The sequence below is a fragment of the Bombina bombina genome, chromosome 2 (assembly GCF_027579735.1).
Source record: "Bombina bombina isolate aBomBom1 chromosome 2, aBomBom1.pri, whole genome shotgun sequence".
Lineage (NCBI taxonomy): Eukaryota > Metazoa > Chordata > Amphibia > Anura > Bombinatoridae > Bombina > Bombina bombina.
In genome coordinates, this window is record NC_069500.1 from 541,449,542 (window position 1) to 541,466,834 (window position 17,293).

The 17,293-nt window shown below is 38.0% G+C and overlaps 1 protein-coding gene across 1 annotated transcript in view; it reads left to right on the forward strand.

Moving 5' to 3' along the window:
• SHC3 (SHC adaptor protein 3) overlaps nt 1-17,293 on the forward strand; it is a 283,686-nt gene that overhangs the window by 106,752 nt on the left and 159,641 nt on the right. Inside the window, exon 3 of the mRNA XM_053702398.1 lies at nt 9,527-9,590. Coding sequence (XP_053558373.1) covers nt 9,527-9,590 — 64 coding nt within the window. The remainder of the gene's footprint in view (nt 1-9,526; nt 9,591-17,293) is intronic.

Sequence of the window (17,293 nt, forward strand, 5' to 3'; positions counted from 1 at the left end):
TGTAATGGAGGCCCACTTAAACAAGGCAAATAGAATGTTATGTATAATGTTATGGTTAAGTCAGTATTATTTTTGTAAATATGAACAAGTTTATAGTTAAGTAAGGTCATAAAATTTACTAAACATCTTCTTAGACTGGGAAGTCTAGGCTTAGTCAGGGTGCTATGAAAGACAAAGGCAGAGTTGTGGGAAGAGGTTAGGCGGAACATTTACTGAGTTGGGCATGGTGTGGGTGGGCCCTGTGCAGAATTGGGGCCATCGCTGGTTTAACTGACACTTTTCTAGAGAAGTGATAGGTGCAGGAGGGCCGGGAGAGGGGAGAATGAGCACCCAAATCATGACAGTCCTGCAACTGACACTATGGGGTATATTTATGAAAGCGTCAACTGAAAATACGCTGGAATTCCACATCGTAATTGTTGCAAGATTGATCTGACATAGTTATCAAAGCGTCAAGATTGGCAAATGTTGAAATTTGTGACATAACATACGATCCCGCAATCTCAATCCGACGCAGATCAATGCTTATGTCAATACAGATGTTCCGAATACACATTCGACTCTATTTGACACTTTTCCTTATTTATCAAACATTTAACAGGTACGCTTACAGCTATTCTGACGCACTGTACCCAGTTTTCAAACCGCCACCCTTGAGGCCGCGGATACCATAGAAATCAATGGGAGTCTGAAAGCACCGAAAGCTTATGTTCGATGCTGCGAGAATTAAGCATATCCCATTGATTTCAATGGTTGAAAAAAAGTTACTTTTACACCTAACACCCTAACATAAACCCCCAGTCTAAACACCCCTAATCTGCCGCCCCCAACATCAAAATGTATTAATCCCTATTCCGCCACTCCCTGACACTGCCGCCACTAAATAAACTTATTAATCCCTAAACCTCTGGCCTCCCACATCACCACCACTAACTAAACCTATTAACTGCTAAAACGTCAGCCCCCCACATCGCAAGAAACTAAATTAAGCTATTAACCCCTAAACCTAACAACTCCTTAACTTTAAATTAAAATTACAAGATCCCTATCATAATATAAATTAAAACTTACCCGTAGAACTAAAATAAACTAATTTTAAACCATTAATTAACCTACCCTAACTATTATACGAAAATTAAATTTTACTACCAATTAAATAAACTAAATTACATATTAAAAAAATTAACACTACAAAAATTATTTAAATATACAATAAAACATTATTACAAAGTACTAAATTACAAAAAAACCCACTAAGGCCTAGATTTGGAGTTTGGCGTTAGCCGTGAAAACCAGCGTTAGAGGCTCCTAACGCTGGTTTTAGGCTAACTCCGGTATTTGGAGTCACTCAAAAAAGGGTCTAACGCTCACTTTTCAGCCGCAACTTTTCCATACCGCAGATCCCCTTACGTCAATTGCGTATCCTATCTTTTCAATGGTATTTTTCTAACTCCGGTATTTAGAGTCGTGTCTGAAGTGAGCGTTAGAGCTCTAACGACAAAACTCCAGCCGCAGAAAAAAGTCAGTAGTTAAGAGCTTTCTGGGCTAACGCCGGTTTATAAAGCTCCTAACTACTGTACTCTAAAGTACACTAACACCCATAAACTACCTATGTACCCCTAAACCGAGGTCCCCCCACATCGCCGCCACTCGATTAAATTTTTTTAACCCCTAATCTGCCGACCGCCACCTACGTTATACTTATGTACCCCTAATCTGCTGCCCCTAACACCGCCGACCCCTGTATTATATTTATTAACCCCTAATCTGCCCCCCACAACGTCGCCGCCAGCTACTTACAATAATTAACCCCTAATCTGCCGACCGCAAAGCGCCGCCACCTACATTATAGCTATGTACCCCTAATCTGCTGCCCCTAACACCGCCGACCCCTATATTATATTTATTAACCCCTAATCTGCCCCCCTCAACGTCGCCTCCACCTGCCTACACTTATTAGCCCCTAATCTGCCGAGCGGACCACACCGCTACTATAATAAAGTTATTAACCCCTAATCCGCCTCACTAACCCTATAATAAATAGTATTAACCCCTAATCTGCCCTCCCTAACATCGCCGACACCTAACTTCAATTATTAACCCCTAATCTGCCGACCGGAGCTCACCGCTATTCTAATAAATGTATTAACCCCTAATGCTAAGTCTAACCCTAACACTAACACCCCCCTAAATTAAATATAATTTTAATCTAACGAAATAAATTAACTCTTATTAAATAAATTATTCCTATTTAAAGCTAAATACTTACCTGTAAAATAAACCCTAATATAGCTACAATATAAATTATAATTACATTGTAGCTATTTTAGGATTAATATTTATTTTACAGGCAACTTTGTAATTATTTTAACCAGGTACAATAGCTATTAAATAGTTAAGAACTATTTAATAGTTACCTAGTTAAAATAATAACAAAATTACCTGTAAAATAAATCCTAACCTAAGTTACAGTTAAACCTAACACTACACTATCAATACATTAATTAAATACAATATCTACAAATTACTACAATGAAATAAACTAACTAAAGTACAAAAAATAAAAAAGAACTAAGTTACAAAAAATAAAAAAATATTTACAAACATAAGAAAAATATTCCAACAATTTTAAACTAATTACACCTACTCTAAGCCCCCTAATAAAATAACAAAGCCCCCCAAAATAAAAAATGCCCTACCCTATTCTAAATTACTAAAGTTCAAAGCTCTTTTACCTTACCAGCCCTGAACAGGGCCCTTTGCGGGGCATGCCCCAAGAAGTTCAGCTCTTTTGCCTGTAAAAAAAAACATACAATACCCCCCCCAACATTACAACCCACCACCCACATACCCCTAATCTAACTCAAACCCCCCTTAAATAAACCTAACACTAAGCCCCTGAAGATCTTCCTACCTTGTCTTCACCATACCAGGTTCACCGATCGGTCCAGAAGAGCTCCTCCGATGTCCTGATCCAAGCCCAAGCGGGGGGCTGAAGATGTCGATAGAAGATGCCGCCTGGATGAAAACTTCAATCGGATGGAAGACCTCTTCTGCCCCGCTTGGATGAAGACTTCAATCGGATGGAAGACCTCTTCTGCCCCGCTTGGATGAAGACTTCTACCGGATCATGGACATCTTCAGCCCCCTGCTTGGGCTTGGATCAGGACATCGGAGGAGCTCTTCTGGACCGATCGGTGAACCTGGTATGGTGAAGACAAGGTCGGAAGATCTTCAGGGGCTTAGTGTTAGGTTTATTTAAGGGGGGTTTGGGTTAGATTAGGGGTATGTGGGTGGTGGGTTGTAATGTTGGGGGGGGGGTATTGTATGTTTTTTTTTACAGGCAAAAGGGCTGAACTTCTTGGGGCATGCCCCGCAAAGGGCCCTGTTCAGGGCTGGTAAGGTAAAAGAGCTTTGAACTTTAGTAATTTAAAATAGGGTAGGGCATTTTTTATTTTGGGGGGCTTTGTTATTTTATTAGGGGGCTTAGAGTAGGTGTAATTAGTTTAAAATTGTTGGAATATTTTTCTTATGTTTGTAAATATTTTTTTATTTTTTGTAACTTAGTTCTTTTTTATTTTTTGTACTTTAGTTAGTTTATTTCATTGTAGTAATTTGTAGATATTGTATTTAATTAATGTATTGATAGTGTAGTGTTAGGTTTAATTGTAACTTAGGTTAGGATTTATTTTACAGGTAATTTTGTTATTATTTTAACTAGGTAACTATTAAATAGTTCTTAACTATTTAATAGCTATTGTACCTGGTTAAAATAATTACAAAGTTGCCTGTAAAATAAATATTAATCCTAAAATAGCTACAATGTAATTATAATTTATATTGTAGCTATATTAGGGTTTATTTTACAGGTAAGTATTTAGCTTTAAATAGGAATAATTTATTTAATAAGAGTTAATTTATTTCGTTAGATTAAAATTATATTTAACTTAGGGGGGTGTTAGTGTTAGGGTTTGACTTAGCTTTAGGGGTTAATACATTTATTAGAATAGCGGTGAGCTCCGGTCGGCAGATTAGGGGTTAATGTTTGAAGTTAGGTGTCAGCGATGTTAGGGAGGGCAGATTAGGGGTTAATACTATTTATTATAGGGTTAGTGAGGCGGATTAGGGGTTAATAACTTTATTATAGTAGCGGTGCGGTCCGCTCAGCAGATTAGGGGTTTATAAGTGTAGGCAGGTGGAGGCGATGTTGTGGGAGGCAGATTAGGGGTTAATAAATATAATATAGGGGTCGGCGGTGTTAGGGGCAGCAGATTAGGGGTACATAAGGATAATGTAAGTAGCGGCGGTTTATGGAACGGCAGATTAGGGGTTAAAAATAATATGCAGGGGTCAGCGATAGCGAGGGCGGCAGATTAGGGGTTAATAAGTGTAAGGTTAGGGGTGTTTAGACTCGGGGTACATGTTAGGGTGTTAGGTGCAGACTTAGGAAGTGTTTACGCATAGCAAACAATGGGGCTGCGTTAGGAGCTGAACGCAGCTTTTTTGCAGGTGTTAGGTTTTTTTTCAGCTCAAACAGCCCCATTGTTTCCTATGGGGGAATCGTGGATGAGTCCGTAAGCAACTCTGGTATCGAGAGTTGAAGCTGCGTTAAATATGCTCTACGCTCCTTTTTTGGAGCCTAACGCAGCCTTTATGTGGACTCTCAATACCAGAGTTATTTTTATGGTGCGGCCAGAAAAAAGCCGGCGTTAGCTACGCGGGTCCTTACCGACAAAACTCTAAATCTAGCCGTAAGTTACAAAAAATAACAAACACTAAATTACGAAAATTAACAAACAAAATTATCCAAGATAATTTTTTTTACATCTAATCTAATAGCCCTATAAAAATAAAAAAGCCCCCCCCCCCAAATAAAAAAAACTCTAGCCTACAATAAACTAGCAATAGCCCTTAAACAGGCCTTTTATGGGGCATTGCCCCAAAGATATCAGCTCTTTTACCTGTAATACCTGTAAAAAAAATACAAATACCCCCCGACAGTAAAATCCACCACCCAACCAACCCCCCCAAATAAAAACACTAACTCTGAAAAGGGCATTTGGATGGGCATTGCTCTTAAAAAGGCATTTAGCTCTTTTACAAGCCCAAACCCTAATCTAAAATAAAAACCCACACAAAAAATGTAACAAAATATCCTAAACTAACCCCCAAAGATCCACTTACAGTTCTGAAGTCCCAACATCCAGGCGGAGAAGTCCCAACATCCAGGTGGAGAAGTCTTCATCCAGGCAGAGAAGTCTTCATCCAAGCGGAGAAGTCTTCAACCATCCAAGCAGCGAAGTCCTCTTCTGACGCAGACTAAACACAGAATGAAGGTTCCTTTAAATAATGTCATCCAAGATGGCGTCCCTTCAATTCCGATTGGCTGATAGAATTCTATCAACCAATCGGAAATAAGGTAGAAAAAATCCTATTAGTTGATGCAATCAGCCAATAGGATTGAACTGGCATTCTATTGGCTGATTGGAACAGCCAATAGAATGCCAGCTCAATCCTATTGGCTGATTGGATCAGTCAATAAGATTGAGCTTCAATCCTATTGGCTGATTGCATCAGCCAATAGGATTTTTTCTACCTTAACTCTGATTGGCTGATAGAATTCATTCTGTGTTTAGCTTTCGGAAGAAGAGGATGCTCCGCGTCGGATGTCTTGAAGATGGACCTGCTCCGCGCCGGATGTTTGAAGATAGAAGATGCCGTCTAGATGAAGACTTCTGCCTATCTAGAGGACTACTTTGCCCGGCTTGGATGAAGACTTCTCCCGGCTTTGTTGAGGACTTCGGCCCGGTTGGGTGAAGACGTCTCCCGGTAAGGTGATCTTCAGGGGGTTAGTGTTAGGTTTCTTTAAGGGGGGATTGGGTGGGTTTTAGAGTAGGGTTGGTTGTGTGGGTGGTGGATTTTAATGTTGGGGGGAAATTGTAATTTTTTTTTCAGGTAAAAGAGCTGATTACTTTGGGGCAATGCCCCACAAAAGGCCCTTTTAAGGGCTATTTGTAATTAAGTGTAGGTTAGGGCTTTTTTTTATTTTGGGGGGGCTTTTTATTTTGTTAGAGGATTAGATTAGGTGTAATTAGTTTAAAAATATTGTAATTTCTTTATTATTTTCTGTAATTTAGTTTTTTGTTTTTTTTGTACTTTAGATAATTTTATTTAATTGTAATTAATTGTATTTAATTTAGGTAATTCATTTAATTGTAGTGTAGTGTTAAGTATAATTGTAACTTAGGTTAGGTTTTATTTTACAGGTAAATTTGTCTTTATTTTAAATAGGTAGTTATTAAATAGTTAATAGTTAATAGTTAACTATTTAATAACTATTGCAAATAGTTAAAATAAATACAAAGTTGCCTGTAAAATAAAAATAAACCCTAATCTAGCTACAACGTAACTATTATATTGTAGCTAGCTTAGGGTTTATTTTATAGGTAAGTATTTAGTTTTAAATAGGAATTATTTAGATAATTGTAGTCATTTTATTTAGATTTATTTAAATTATATTTAAATTAGGGGGGTTAGGGTTACACTTAGGTTTAGGGGTTAATAACTTTATTATAGTGGTGGCGACGTTGGGGCGGCAGATTAGGGGTTAATAAATATTATGTAGGTGTCGGCGATGTTGGGGGCAGCAGATTAGGGGTTCATAAGTATAATGTAGGTGGGGGCGGCGTCCGGAGCTGCAGATGGTTAATAATATAATGTAGGTGTCGGCGATGTCGGGGGCAGCAGATTAGGGGTTAATAAGTGTAAGATTAGGGGTGTTTAGACTCGGGGTTCATGTTAGGGTGTTAGGTGTAGGCATAAAATGTATTTCCCCATAGGAATCAATGGGGCTGCGTTAGGAGCTTTACGCTGCTTTTTTGCAGATGTTAGGTTTTTTTTCAGTCGGCTCTCCCCCATTGATTCCTATGGGGAAATCGTGCACAAGCACGTTTAGCCAGCTCACCGCTAACGTAAGCAGCGCTGGTATGGAGGTGAGATGTGGAGCAAAATTTTACTCTACGATCACTTTTTTGCGGTTTACGCCGGGTTTATAAAAACCTGTAATACCAGCGCTGTCTGTAAGTGAGCGGTGAGCATAAACTGCTTGTTAGCACCGCACAGCTTCTAACCCAAAACTCGTAATCTAAGTGTTAGTTTGTTATTTTTTGTAATGGTAGGTTTTTTATTTTTTGTAATAGTGTTTTTTTTATTTTTTGTATCTTTAGGTTTTAGTGTAAGGCAGCTTAGGTTTTATTTCACAGGTAAGTTTGTATTTATTTTAACTAGGTTAAATAGTTAATAACTATTTACTAACTAGTCTACCTAGTTAAAATAAATAAAAACTTACATGTGGGCAGGCCATCACTGGGGAACTTCCTTCCAGCCAGCAGTTATTGATGTTGGGTACGCACGGTAGCGTGTGCGGGAGGTGAGGGGCGGGTGCGCGCGATCTAGCGTCATCAAAAATGCTGGGAGAGGGTGGTGGGTGGCAGAGGAGGGGTGGGATACTTTTAAAAAGCGATCTGGGAGGGTGTAGGGAATGGAGGGGGGCAGCTACACTACAGAAAAAGTGAGGGTTGTTTAAAAAAAAAAAAAAAATCACATTTTATTGCAAAGTGGGTACTGGCAGACAGCTGCCAGTACCCAAAATGGTGGTGAATAGTTAGTGGGGGGAGGGTTAGAGAGATCTTTGGGGGGGGGAGATCAGAGAGGTTGGGGGCTAAGGGGGGATCCTACACAGCAGAATATGATTTTTTAAAAAAATAAAATAAATAATAATAAAAAAAACCTTTTATTTTAGTACTGGCAGACATTCTGCCAGTACTTAAGAAGGTGGGGACAATTGTGGGGCGGGGGCGGGAAGAGAGCTGTTTGGGAGGGATCAGGGGGTGGGATGTGTCAGGTGGGAGGCTGATCTCTACACTAAAGCTAAAATGACCCCTTCACGCTCCCTACAAGCTACCTAATTAACCCTGTCACTGCTGGGCATAATACAAGTGTGATGCGCAGTGGCATTTAGCGGCCTTCTAATTACCAAAAAGTAATGCCAAAGTCATATATGTCTGCTATTTCTGAACAAAGGGGATCCCAGAGAAGCATTTACAACCATTTATCCCATAATTGCACAAGCTGTTTGTAAATAATTTCATTGAGAAACCCAAAGTTAGTGAAAAAGTTAACTATTTTTTTATTTGATCACATTTGACGGTGAAATGGTGGCATGAAATATATCAAAATGGGCCTAGATCAATACTTTGGGTTGTCTACTAAAAAAAATATATGCATGTCAAGGGATATTCAGGGATTCCTGACAGATATCAGTGTCCCAATGTAACTATCGCTAATTTTGAAAAAAAAAAAAATGGTTTGGAAATAGCAAAGTGCTACTTTGGGTTGTCTACTACACTAAGCTAAAATTAACCATACAAGCTCCCTAATTAACCCCTTCACTGCCGGGCATAATACAGTGGTGCCATTTTATGCCTTCCACATACTAATGACAGAGATTTAAAACCCCACACTGGAAAAACAGGATTTCCCTTGTTTAAACGTCACCACATGCACCCATGGTGATATCACGGCGCCTGCCATTGAGAGAGTATCCAGTTTTTGCTTGTCATGGCACCACTGTTTAGAAGGCCAGGCTGCACAACCAATCCTTCACAGCCCAATACAATAGGGGCATAAAACCCAGGCCAGATCTTTGATACATGACATGAGGTTAACTGGGTCATTGTCTAAGTGATGGAAGATGAACATAATTCTGCTCAAACCTATTCAATGATCCATTTAAAGGGACATGGAACCCAACATTTTCTTTCATGATTTAAATAGAGCATGCAATTTTAAACAACTTTCTAATTTACTTCTAATATAAAATTTTGTTCGTTCTCTTGTGTTTCTTTTGTTGAAAAGCAAGACTGGTGCTCCATAACTTGTCCGCCTGCTCTGAGCCCGTGGACGGAAATCAACCTGATCGAATACGATTGGGTTGATTGACACCCCCTGCTAGCGGCCGCGAATCTGCAGGGGGGGGGCATTGCACCAATAGTTCACAAGAACTGCTGGTGCAATAATAAATACATTTATCGATGTGCAGCGGACATGATACGTTACTTCATATCATGTCCGCTCACACATTGATAAATATGCCCCTATACCTTGAGTTTAAAAATAATTAACTCTAATCCAACCAAGCTTCATAAATATAAATTAAATCCTGCTCTATTTTCAGATAGGTTATGTCTGCCAGGATTCATTTAACAATGTTACAATTTTATAGGAAAATACAATTTTAACTATTTACAACTTGACTACTAGTTTTAATTTTAACAAGTAACTATTTTTAGGCTGCATCAATCCTTTCTATATTAGAATACCTTGATTGTTTCATGACGTCCTCCGTCGGTTTTGATGCAGTGATTTCAAAGTGATTGTTACTCTGTTAATCTTATTTTAAATGTCTTATGAATAATTTATGTTATCTGAGATAAACATCATCAGACGTATTTTTCTGTCATTTCAGAGAAGCTTTCTGCCGAGTTTGTGAAGCTGTGCCCGGTACCAAAGGAGCATTCAAAAAACGAAAGGTAATGTTCTGTTGTAGTTACAGTGTTATATAGATATGTGCAATTCGTTTCGGATCGATCCGGAAATTCGGCAAATTCGGAGATTCGGATCGAACCGAATTTCCGAATTAAAATACTGCAGAATTTACCGAATAAATCCGAATTAGTTCGGATTTATTCGGTAAATTCGGATGGCCATGGAATACACTAGTGTTGTACAGTATATTAGGTTATATCACTCTGCTATGGGTTACACCTAATATACAGTACATAATACTAGTCTAATACACAGCACACATACCGAAATTCCGAATTTCCGAACCGAACCAAATCGAACCGAATCCAGTCGAATTTTTTCGAATCCAAATGATTCCGAAACGAATCAGAAACAAATTAATTCGAAGTTTTCCGAATTTGAATCGATCCGAAACGAAATTTGAAAAACTCTGAATCGATCCGAAACGAAACAAATTTTTCGATTATGCACATATCTAGTGTTATATTATTTATTCTTGTTTTCTATTTACAAATACATAATCTATCACACTCTTAAAAAAATAGATGCATTTTTATGGTTATTTCAACAGTTTTTGTGGCTTTAGGAAAAAGCAGAACTAAAAATGTGCGTGTTTGGGGACTTTTGTTGTGTGGACAAACATGGTGCCCAGAACTCAAAAGATCAATATGGAGGAGAGAACCTTGCAGCCTTACCTAAATATTGCCCATAGCACTAGATATTTTTAGTAAACATTCTTATCCATGTGTTTAATAGCCATATATTTGTCAAAGTTATATGCATATACCCAAAGTCCTTTAATATATGGGGATAATCCCTTCTTTTTACAATAGAATTAAAAAAAAAAATCTTGGCTAGATTACATGGGGTGCGTTAAAGTTAGCGATATTAAGCCTGTGTTAATTTGCGTGCGTATTACAAGTATAAAGTAAACGTGTTCACTCTAACACAATAGTATTTAATGCATTGGATTAGCGTGACTGAAGACCTTGCGTAAAGGGTTAGGGCTAAAATAAAAGTTGCACCACACACCAAATAAATACATTAAACTGTTACACTCATATATACACTATCTGATAAAAATTATTCATATGAATATTAATAAAAATATTAAGGGTTACTGTGTATTTACTGTAAATGTTTTACATTTCAATGTTCTTTATATAGGGGAAATGTTCTTGTTTTTTTTAATAGATGATATTCCTATATACAGTATATATATATCGCTTCCAGACGCTTTCCGGTTATTGCAGTGATGCCTCGATATCGAGGCATCCTGCAATAACCTTTTTTAGCTATCCGATGCAGAGAGAGCCACTCTGTGGCCCTCTCTGCACTGGACATCCATGGCCGGTATCGTTGGTGGGTGGGAGACGGTGTGGGAGGCGGGTGGCGGCCATTGATGGGCCTTGTGATGTGGAGGGGGGGCGGGATCATGGGCGGGAAAAGCAGGGGGCACACGCACGTGCAAGGGGAGGCGGGGGCGTGCACAGGGAGGGAGCGGGTGGGAACTGCTACACTACAGAAAAACTTGTGTTAAAAGTGTGAAAAAGGGGGGGAATACATTTTATAAAAAATGATCAGTCAGGGGGTGGGGGGTTGGTCTGTGGAGGGGAAAGCTACACTACAGAAAAAATGAAAAAATAAAAATAAAACCCATTGTTTTTTGCAAACTGGGTACTGGCAGGCAGCTGCCAGTACCCAAGATGGCCCCCAATAAGGCAGAGGGGGAGGGTTAGAGAGCTATGGGGGGGGGGCATCCTACACAGCAGCATAAAAAAAGATACCTTTTATTTTAGTACTGGCAGACTTTCTACCAGTACTTAAGATGGCGGGGACAATTGTGGGGTGGGGGAGGGAAGGGAGCTGTTTGGGAGGGATCAGGGGGTGTGATGTGTCAGATGGGAGGCTGATCTTTACACTAAAGCTAAAATTAACCCTGCATGAAATATACCAAAATGGGCCTAGATCAATACTTGGGGTTGTCTACTACACTACACTAAAATTAACCCTAGAAGCTCCCTACATGCTCCCCAATTAACCCCTTCACTGCTGGGCATAAAACACGTGTGGTGCAAAGTGGCATTTAGCGGCCTTCTAATTACCAAAATGCAAAGCCAAAGCCATATATGTCTGCTATTTATGAACAAAGGGGATCTCAGAGAAGCATTTACAACCATTTATGCCATAATTGCATAAGTTGTTTGTAAATAATTTGAATGAGAAACCTAAAGTTTGTGAAAAAATTTGTGAAAAAGTGAACATTTTTTTTTTATTTGATCGCATTTGGCGGTGAAATGGTGGCATGAAATATACCAAAATGGGCCTAGATCAGTACTTTGGGATGTCTTCTAAAAAAATATATACATGTCAAGGGATATTCAGGGATTCCTGAAAGATATTAGTGTTCCAATGTAACTAGCGCTAATTTTGAAAAAAAAATTGTTTGGAAATAGCAAAGTGCTACTTGTATTTATTGCCCTAAAACTTGCAAATAAAGCAAAGAACATGTAAACATTGGGTATTTCTAAACTCAGGACAAAATTTTGAAACTATTTAGCATGGGTGTTTTTTGGTGGTTGTAGATGTGTAACAGATTTTGGGGGTCAAAGTTAGAAAAAGTGTGTTTTTTCTATTTTTTCCTCATATTTTGTATTTTTTTTGTTATAGTAAATTATAAGATATGATAAAAATAATGGTATCTTTTGAAAGTCCATTTAATGGCGAGAAAAACTGTATATAATATGTGTGGGTACAGTAAATGAGTAAGAGGAAAATTACAGCTAAACACAAACACCGCAAAAATGTAAAAATAGCCTTGGTCCCAAACGGACAGGAAATGGAAAAGTGCTGTGGTCATTAAGGGGTTAGACACTTCAAACATGATGCATTTAGTAGTCCAACAACTAGTGAATATCAAGTGTGGCATTATAATGTATTCGTCTTGGATTCATTCGGATTAGAATAAATTTGGATGTATTCGTTTCAGATTCGATTCGTAAATTCGGAAGTTCGGTATGTGTTATGTTGATTCAGATGGTTCCAAGTTACAAAAACTGAATTATTTCACTGTTCTATATCACTAAATCTCACTAAATTTAATTTTTATACTGAATTGTGATTAGTCCATGGCCATTCAATTGTAACAAATAAATCTGAACTGATATAGGTTGAACTCGATGGACTTCAGTCTTTTTTCAACCTTATCTACTATGTTACTATGTTACTATGATTTGGATTTATTTGTTACAAATGCATTCGGATTAGTTTAGTTTTGTTGCTAGGGTAATTCCGAAATTCGAATCCATTCGAATCTTAGAATTTGGCGAATTCGGCCAAATTTTCGATTGGTACTTGCATGGTATGGTAGATATTCCAAAGACCGAATAGGAGGAGATAATAGTGTAAATCCTATTGCTCCTTAAAAAGTCTTATTAAATGAGGATCATTTCAAAACTAGCACATAACTAGCTTGGGCAAATATCTCAATGTCTGGCTTGTAAATAAATGTTATTCTATTTATACATAAATCAATATTTATACTAGTATTAGTTTTATTATTAGTTACCATTTAATAGAAGGTATTTCAATAAGTTTCCTACAACTTTGTAATATAATTGTATTATTTATTTTGCCCCCCTTAATTTTAAGTCTGAAAATTGAAAGTTTTCAAATTCTGAATAACTGGAAAGGCACAAGCAGGCTTCAGAAGCCTAACCCTGCACCATATCTGACATTAAAGGGACATGAAACCCCATTATTTTCTTTTATGATTTAGAAAGAGTGTGCAATTTTAAACACCTTTCTAATTTACTTCTATTATCTAATCTGTTTTATTCTATTGATATTCTTTGCTGAAAAGCATATCTAGATAGGCTCAGTAGCTGCTGATTGGTGGGTGCACAGAGATGCCTCGTATGATTGGCTCACCCATATGCATTGCTATTTCTTCAACAAAGGATATCTAAAACAAATTGGATAATAGAAGTAAATTCGAATGTTGTTTAAAATTGTATTCTCTAACTGAATTATTAATGAAAAATGTTGGGTTTAGTGCCCCTTTAATTGGCAGAGATGATCAGATATGGAACTGTAAAACAATGGTTATTTTGCTAATACAATAATCGTGTGGGTAGAGTTATTTACTGTGGTAACAAGTTTGTATTGTTTTCTTCAAATCAGACAAGTGGTAGGGGGAGTTTGGCTATTGAAAAAAAATTGCAGCAAAGCAAGTCTTATTGCGTTCAAAGCATTTTAGCACCGTTGATGAGGTTAGGGTTGGACACCCACTGAAAGGGACTGAGAAAGCAGGAAATGCAGACCCTCCCCCTGCATATAAAAAGACCCATTACACAAACAGGAGCAAGCAGGAGTCTGTAGACTTGGGTCTACTACATCTGATAAATCAGCACAATGTTATTAAAAAGTAAGCAAAACTATTCATTGTTAAAAAAACATGGGCTATATAAATGGATCATCTAAAAACATTTATGCTAAGAAAAATCTAGTGTACAGTGCCCCTTTAAGGAGGTTCAGCACTGATTCAACTTAGTTACTATTGGCAAGAAAAAAAATTCCTACAATGATTGTTTTTTTTTTTAAAGAATTTATTTATAGGTCAGGCAGGGTACAAAAAGCAAAAAAAAGGAAAGGGAAAAAGAAAGAATACAACAACATTCTCAGATGTCAGTAATATTTTCACAATTAACAATTTTAACAATGTATTATTTATTTAAACCCTTAGAGGTAGATTTATGCTTTAGCGGATCATGTCCGCCGCACATCAATAAATGCCAACAGCATACGCTGTCAGCATTTATAATTGCACAGTCAATTATATCGGGCTGATTGCTGTCGGCCACCTCAGAGGTGGCGGATAAGTTAAGGAGCAGCGGTCTTAAGACCGTTGCTTCTTAACTTATGTTTCTGGCAAGCCTGACGGCTCGCGCAGAAACTGCTGCATTTGCAGCATGTTAAATTGGCCCCATAGTGTTAACCCACAAAGGGGTAATAGATATATAAGCGTTACCTTCTTTTTGAGTATTAACATCATACAGAACAACAACACAAAAAAAAAAAAAGATTATTGTTGATGCAAAACTGATGTGCCTATTAAAAGCATGTGACACCATAGAAGCTTAGGGAGGAAGGAAAACATAAACAAAAGCTCACATAAATTGCCTAAAAGTATTAACCGAAGCCTGGGAGAAAGTCAAACAAGAACAATTTTTAGATGTTTTTTAACAGCAAAAGGCTGAAAAATAAATAATGAATATATATTGCATATTTGTATGTTTAAATATCTGTAAATACATATATACACATAAATGCATATGTATACACATATAGACATATATATATATATATATTTAAAAAAATAAAATAAAAAATATATATATATATATATATATACATACATACATACAGGGAGTGCAGAATTATTAGGCAAGTTGTATTTTTGAGGATTAATTTTATTATTGAACAACAACCATGTTCTCAATGAACCCAAAAAACTCATTAATATCAAAGCTGAATAGTTTTGGAAGTAGTTTTTAGTTTGTTTTTAGTTATAGCTATTTTAGGGGGATATCTGTGTGTGCAGGTGACTATTACTGTGCATAATTATTAGGCAACTTAACAAAAAACAAATATATACCCATTTCAATTATTTATTTTTACCAGTGAAACCAATATAACATCTCAACATTCACAAATATACATTTCTGACATTCAAAAACAAAACAAAAACAAATCAGTGACCAATATAGCCACCTTTCTTTGCAAGGACACTCAAAAGCCTGCCATCCATGGATTCTGTCAGTGTTTTGATCTGTTCACCATCAACATTGTGTGCAGCAGCAACCACAGCCTCCCAGACACTGTTCAGAGAGGTGTACTGTTTTCCCTCCTTGTAAATCTCACATTTGATGATGGACCACAGGTTCTCAATGGGGTTCAGATCAGGTGAACAAGGAGACCATGTCATTAGATTTTCTTCTTTTATACCCTTTCTTGCCAGCCACGATGTGGAGTACTTGGACGCGTGTGATGGAGCATTGTCCTGCATGAAAATCATGTTTTTCTTGAAGGATGCAGACTTCTTCCTGTACCACTGCTTGAAGAAGGTGTCTTCCAGAAACTGGCAGTAGGACTGGGAGTTGAGCTTGACTCCATCCTCAACCCGAAAAGGCCCCACAAGCTCATCTTTGATGATACCAGCCCAAACCAGTACTCCACCTCCACCTTGCTGGCGTCTGAGTCGGACTGGAGCTCTCTGCCCTTTACCAATCCAGCCACGGGCCCATCCATCTGGCCCATCAAGACTCACTCTCATTTCATCAGTCCATAAAACCTTAGAAAAATCAGTCTTGAGATATTTCTTGGCCCAGTCTTGACGTTTCAGCTTGTGTGTCTTGTTCAGTGGTGGTCGTCATTCAGCCTTTCTTACCTTGGCCATGTCTCTGAGTATTGCACACCTTGTGCTTTTGGGCACTCCAGTGATGTTGCAGCTCTGAAATATGGCCAAACTGGTGGCAAGTGGCATCTTGGCAGCTGCACGCTTGACTTTTCTCAGTTCATGGGCAGTTATTTTGCGCCTTGGGTTTTCCACACGCTTCTTGCGACCCTGTTGACTATTTTGAATGAAACGCTTGATTGTTCGATGATCACGCTTCAGAAGCTTTGCAATTTTAAGAGTGCTGCATCCCTCTGCAAGATATCTCACTATTTTTGACTTTTCTGAGCCTGTCAAGTCCTTCTTTTGACCCATTTTGCCAAAGGAAAGGAAGTTGCCTAATAATTATGCACACCTGATATAGGGTGTTGATGTCATTAGACCACACCCCTTCTCATTACAGAGATGCACATCACCTAATATGCTTAATTGGTAGTAGGCTTTCGAGCCTATACAGCTTGGAGTAAGACAACATGCATAAAGAGGATGATGTGGTCAAAATACTCATTTGCCTAATAATTCTGCACTCCCTGTATTTAGACATGTGTATGAATGTATCTCTATGTTAAAGCCCTTTGTAGGCCTTTCTTTCTAACACCTGAGACCTTATATTTAAGGTCATAACTTTTTAATGCAATTTTTAAAAATATTTTATTCAGACAGATTTAATATCAATGTAACTGTATTGTTAAATGTATTTTTGATGTGTTTTCTACAACTTGTCTCGCCTAACAGTTAACCAAAGCTCTGAAGTCACACTAACCTGGCGTGTGCTAAATTTGATTGTGCTCAAGCGAACACGTTTACTTTTACCTTGTAATACGCGCACTATTTACGGTCAAATAGCAAAGAAGTACCCCATATCTATTATGCGCCACTCTTAGGGGTCAATTTATTAATGTGCGAGCGGACATGATACAATGTAGTGTATCATGTCCGCTGCACAACGATAAATGTATTTATTATTGCACCAGCAGTTCTTGTGAACTGCTGGTGCAATGCCGCCCCCTGCAGATTCCTGGCCGTTTGGCCGCTAGCAGGGGTGTCAATCAACCCAATCTTTAGACCGCTGCTTCATAAATTCTGTTTCCTTCAGGCTCGCCGAAAACACGAGGCATCAAGCTCCGTATGGAGCTTGATAAATTTACCCCTTTAATCTAGCCCTTAATAAGCAATTACATGTTGAGTTGGAAATCCTTTTGAAGTAACTTTTCTTTCTTTTACTAAAATGGGCAATAAATGTTCAATTTAGTA